Source organism: Trifolium pratense, linkage group LG5 (genome assembly GCF_020283565.1).
Source record: "Trifolium pratense cultivar HEN17-A07 linkage group LG5, ARS_RC_1.1, whole genome shotgun sequence".
Lineage (NCBI taxonomy): Eukaryota > Viridiplantae > Streptophyta > Magnoliopsida > Fabales > Fabaceae > Trifolium > Trifolium pratense.
The window spans coordinates 42,038,735-42,044,397 of NC_060063.1; the positions used below are offsets into that span (position 1 = coordinate 42,038,735).

The 5,663-nt window shown below is 34.8% G+C and overlaps 1 protein-coding gene across 1 annotated transcript; it reads left to right on the forward strand.

Moving 5' to 3' along the window:
• Positions 1-433: 433 nt before the first annotated feature.
• Positions 434-4,409, forward strand: LOC123883371 (pectinesterase 3-like). Its single transcript, XM_045932146.1, has 2 exons — positions 434-1,959; positions 3,483-4,409. The coding sequence occupies exons 1-2, from the start codon at positions 873-875 to the stop codon at positions 4,166-4,168; spliced, it is 1,773 nt and encodes a 590-aa protein (XP_045788102.1). The 5' UTR covers positions 434-872; the 3' UTR covers positions 4,169-4,409.
• The last annotated feature ends 1,254 nt before the right edge of the window (positions 4,410-5,663 follow it).

Consider the following 5,663-nt stretch of genomic DNA (forward strand, 5'->3'; position numbering starts at 1 on the left):
AAATGCACAAATTTTAAGACATAATTTCTATTTTTACTACCTTAACATGTGCCATATATGCACATGTTAACATTCTCCTTTAAATTTTTGAGGAGTTGACTGCACAAACTCCAATGTTAAATTACTATTTTTGCTCCTTTAACCAATATTTCGGGACACTGTTTACCATTTTCCTAAAATAAAAATGAATTTGTTACCCGTTCTAGGTATTGTTCTAAGTGATAATAAATTTGAGGAGCAGTGAGATGTACAATCTCTAAATCTTATTATACATATAAAATTATACATATAAAAAGAAATTAAATATTTTTACCAAAAAAAAATTAAATAAAAAGAGAATTTATCTTATATATCCTATAGATTCACGATTGTCGACACTAACCTAATTTTTCAATTATTTCTTATTAAATGTTGTATTAAAAATCTTTGTTTTAAGTTGTTGCATGTCTAAAGTATAGATCAAATTTAAAACTTTAATTAAATTAGAAGAAACTCGTGTTATCTGATCTAAACGATATTTGTTGCTTACTCTGAATCTTACTAACAAAGAAGCATCTTAGAGAGAAGTCAAGAACAATTCAACACGTTCTCATCCCAACAATCATTAATATAAAAAGCATTTACTTCCTCACCTAAATATTATAGTACTGCGTATCATCCTATCTTTCCCATATAAAAACCCAACTAAAGTCCCACAATAAACCCCAACCCAAACCAAACCAAACCAAATAAACAAAACAACAACAACACAGAACACTCAAACCTCAAAAAAGACACACATAGTTAACAACAACATTGTTCTGTTTTCACTTTTCACTGTACACACACTCTCTTCTCAGCTTCTCTTCCAAACAGAGCACAAAACAAACACAATGGATACTATGAAATCTTTCAAAGGTTACGGCAAAGTAGACGAAATAGAACAACAAGCATTTAAAAAAAAGACACGTAAGCGCATCACAATCATAATAATCTCCACCGTTATTCTATTAGCGGTTATAATTGCTGCGGTTGCAGGAATCCTCATACACAAGCGCAACACCTCATCATCCTCTTCCTCTGACTCGCTCCCAAAAACTCAGTTAACACCCGCCACTTCACTCAAAGCAGTTTGCGAGGCAACTCAGTACCCTAACTCGTGCTTCTCCGCAATCTCATCTCTTCCAGATTCCAACACTACCGATCCTGAACAACTCTTCAAACTCTCTCTCAAAGTCGCCATTGATGAACTCTCAAATCTCACGCGCGGTTTCAGTGATAAAATCAAAGCGAGTGGTGACACGCGCCTTAAGAAAGCGATTGAAGTTTGCGGTTCGGTTTTGAACGATTCGTTAGATCGGCTTAACGATTCAATGTCGACGATTGTTTCCGGTGAGAAGATTCTTTCTCCGACGAAGATTCGTGATGTTGAGACGTGGATTAGTGCGGCGATAACGGATCATGACACGTGTTTAGATGCCGTTGGTGAATTGAACTCAACCGCTGCGAAAAATATTCGTAGTGAAATTGAAACGGCGATGAGAAACTCGACGGAGTTTGCTAGTAACAGTTTAGCGATTGTGACGAAGGTGATTAGACTCTTATCGAATTTCGAGGTTTCGAATCATCACCGGAGATTGCTCGGAGATTTTCCGGAGTGGTTAGGAGCGGCGGAGAGGAGGTTGCTTGCGGCGGCGGAAGGGAATGGGACTACGGTGATACCGGATACGCCGGATGCGGTTGTGGCGAAGGATGGAAGTGGACAGTATAAGACGATTGGGGAGGCGTTGAAGATTGTACCGAAGAAGAGTTTGAAGAGATTTGTGGTGTATGTGAAGAAAGGAGAATATGTAGAGAATATTGATTTGGATAAGAATACATGGAATGTGATGATTTACGGCGACGGTATGACGGAAACCGTCGTAAGTGGTAGCCGGAATTTCATGGATGGCACACCTACGTTTGAAACTGCAACTTTTGGTAAATTTTTAAATTTATTTTTTCTATTTTCTATTTATTATAATGTTCTGTTTATATTTTATTTTTTATAATATGCATTCAGAAATGATATTTGAAAATTTTGTTTGATTAAGACAATTTATAATTTCAGCTATTTTTTTTTTTAACCAAAGTTATGGATTTAGTTATGACAAAAAGTAAATTAGGTTTTAAACCGACTTTCATATAGGTAGAAGTTTTCTTAATTATTAGTTTAGAATTTAAATGCAGTTTTGGTCCTTTTATTATTAATTGTGCAATTTTGTCTCCATTTCAGAAATTTTGATCATCCAATTTGATGACGTGACAATATATTGTTCACTCTTGGTCTTAGCCTCTTGTATCATTTCAATTGATTTTCTTTTGACTTTGTATGTTTGATCACGATTCATTTTAACACCTCATATTTGAAAACTCTCAGCAATTAGAGTTAGACCCTTCTTCGTTTTCATGTTAAGTCACCATACAAGTCTTTTAGATAATTGAACAAGACGATATATAGGTCTTGAATAATGTATATAAGTCTATGATGATAGGTTTAGGATATGTTTGGATCGATGATGAATTTGGCAGAATCATATTTGCCACTTTGATTTTGATAAAAGTTACATTTTTGAGCTTCTATAAAATCATGGTGGCGATATGAATTTGCCAAACTCACCACCAATATACACTTAGCTTAGTTTGGATTTGTACAAAATTGTTGCTTGTTGATCGTTGAAGGGATGAAATTGTTAGGATTAGGAATCAACTTGTTTGTTACATTATCATGGGAATAATTCAAGTTTAATGGAGAAGCATGTGGCATGTGCTTTAGTGGGAAAATTCTATTTTGTTTGTCTGGAATCTCACATGGTTACTTCAATGCTATCATGTGAGCTTGATCTGAACTTAGGGTCCATGAAATTTGTTGCCCTCCCCCCTCCCCCTTTCATTTTCTGAGCCACCAAGAATCATTGCTGTTTTGATTATGAAAGGATATTTTGTTTAGATATTTTTTCCACCTTCAATTTGCATACCTCCCATGTGGATACTAGTTTTATATCCACATCATCAATAATATCCTTACTATTCACATACGCAGTCTGGATACATCAAACGCGGTTTACCGGTGTTTTCAAATAGCTGCTATAGCATAGCGGAATTTGAACAAATCACTATTGTTCAGCAAATGAACTTTTTAATAATACAAAGTTTTATCGAATAGCGGCTAGTGTGGCACTTTAGCAATGTAGCATAGCAGAATTTGAACAAACTATTATTTTCTGATATCTGCGGCTTAGGAGCTGACCTTTTCTTTTGCTTGAAACTAGATATTGATGCAAACTTTTGCAAGAGCTTTCCTAATGTTAACTAGTGAAAATTTTATTTGCAGCATCCCTTTCAAATGGGATTAAATTAAACCCAAATTGCACACCATACAGCATACATAGATATGATACAATAGTTCAACATAAGATCTTGATGCTTTTATACTAATTGGGATTCTGTTGATTTTTTTGCAGCTGTTAAAGGTAAGGGATTCATTGCTAAAGACATACAATTCAAGAACACAGCAGGTGCATCTAAGCACCAGGCTGTGGCATTACGATCAGGCTCGGATGAATCTGTGTTCTATAGGTGTTCATTTGTGGGATTTCAGGATACCCTTTATGCACATTCAAACCGTCAATTCTACCGCGACTGTGACATTACAGGTACAATAGACTTCATATTCGGAAACGCAGCTGTTGTGTTCCAAAATTGCAAAATCATGCCTAGGCAACCAATGGCAAACCAGTTCAACACCATCACAGCTCAGGGTAAGAAGGATCCTAATCAAAACACTGGAATTGTGATCCAGAAATCAACTATCACTACACTACCTAATGATAATCTCATAGCACCTACTTACCTTGGTAGACCATGGAAAGATTTCTCCACTACTATTATCATGAAATCACAGATTGGATCATTCTTGAAACCAGTAGGGTGGATAAGTTGGGTTTTCAATGTGGATCCTCCAAGTAGCATCCTCTATGCCGAATACCAGAACACTGGGCCAGGAGCAGCAGTAGACCAGAGAGTCAAATGGGCCGGTTATAAGTCCGCTCTCGAAGACGGAGAAGCTCTGAAGTTCACTGTGGATTCCTTTATCCAGGGTCCGGAGTGGTTGCCAAATGCTGCTGTGCAGTTTGATTCTACCTTGTAATTTTAATACATTACTGACACAATACCCTATAAATGCATGAAATTTATTGTCCTATCATACCCTTGTAAGTTGTAGCTTGTATTGCACTCATTTTTTTTGACCTGCTTTTGAATTGTTGTAAAATTAGTAGTTAATGCAGTGTGGAAACATATTTCAAAACTAGAATATTTTAAACATACTTTAAAAGACATGTAAAATTGTATTGACTTTTGATTATATAAGTAAACGTTTGCTGCTTCAATTTAGACTGATATAGGAATTTCTATTGATTGGATGATATACGCAATAATATTAACTACGAAGATTTAAGCCAAAGTTACCTTTCCAACTAAAGAAAGGAATTTTGATTTAATATCGAGAAAGTTTTTTCTTCATCTTATTCAAAATGTAACGAGAAGAAGGTTTTAGAAATCTTTTGGTAGATCATAGACGCTCCGATCTATATAACTAAATCTTTAGTGATTTTGATATTAATAAGAAACGTAATATGATCATTGTGAACATTGCTAGAGACAAATACTTGTGATTCTGTCATAATCTTTTCTACATTTAGTAATCAATGTGAGAAGATTTTGGTTGATGTCTTGAACCATCTGTGGATGCTGGAAGCATTTTATAGCAAAATTGAACATGGAGGGACCAGAGATTTGAAAAACCACTCCACATGATAACCATTAGGGAAAGGAGCTTTCAAGTTTGGCATATTGAACATGGAACATTTAGGGCATGTTATGCATATGCTCTTGACTTATGCAACCAATATCTCTCTTCTTCATGAATAATATCAACATAGTCATACCAAAGATTTTTATTTCCTTTTAAGCTTTCAAATTTTGTAAAGGAAATCAGATTTGTAGATAAGATTAGGGCCTCTTACTAAAATGAGCTTATTTATCTTAGATATTAATCTCAACTTGAAGAATTTCATATGAAATGACAAATAGCTTGGCATGACCTAACACCCTCAACTTGCTTTGTCAGAACAGGTTCAGAACCATCGGACTAAGTTTTGAAAGTGTTGACTTCACAACTTTCAAGAAAATAGTTTTAAATTTAAATTCTTAACAAGTGCCCCTAAGACACTTATTGCGATCAAACACATTATAGATATTTTGTTTTTGTTTTAAGCAATATATAGATTTTTTGTCTAAATTATAGTAATATATTTGAATATTTATTTTTGAATATCAACACAAACATCATTACAAGAATTCCAAAAAAAAAAGCAAAGTCTAGTATTTTTTTTTTTTGTGGTTACATAAGAGAAAAAAGAAAACTAAAAACAACAAAGGAATTACTCCCTAATAAATTCTACACCCAATCATCCTCCAAAAATCACTAGGCGGGACAAATATCTTCACCAAAGGCGAGCTCGAGATGGTACTCATTTTTGCTAAAACATCCGCACAAGCATTTCCCTCACGTAACGTATATGTAATAATCACCTCCCAATCACTATCTAGCATCTTCCGAATAGTATGAATCTCATTAGCAA

Excerpts from the sequence above, each read along its gene's own strand:
- LOC123883371 (XM_045932146.1), top strand. The coding sequence starts at position 873 with ATGGATACTATGAAATCTTTCAAAGGTTACGGCAAAGTAGACGAAATA. Across the intron at positions 1,960-3,482 it reads GTTTGAAACTGCAACTTTTG|CTGTTAAAGGTAAGGGATTC; the intron begins GTAAATTTTTAA and ends ATTTTTTTGCAG.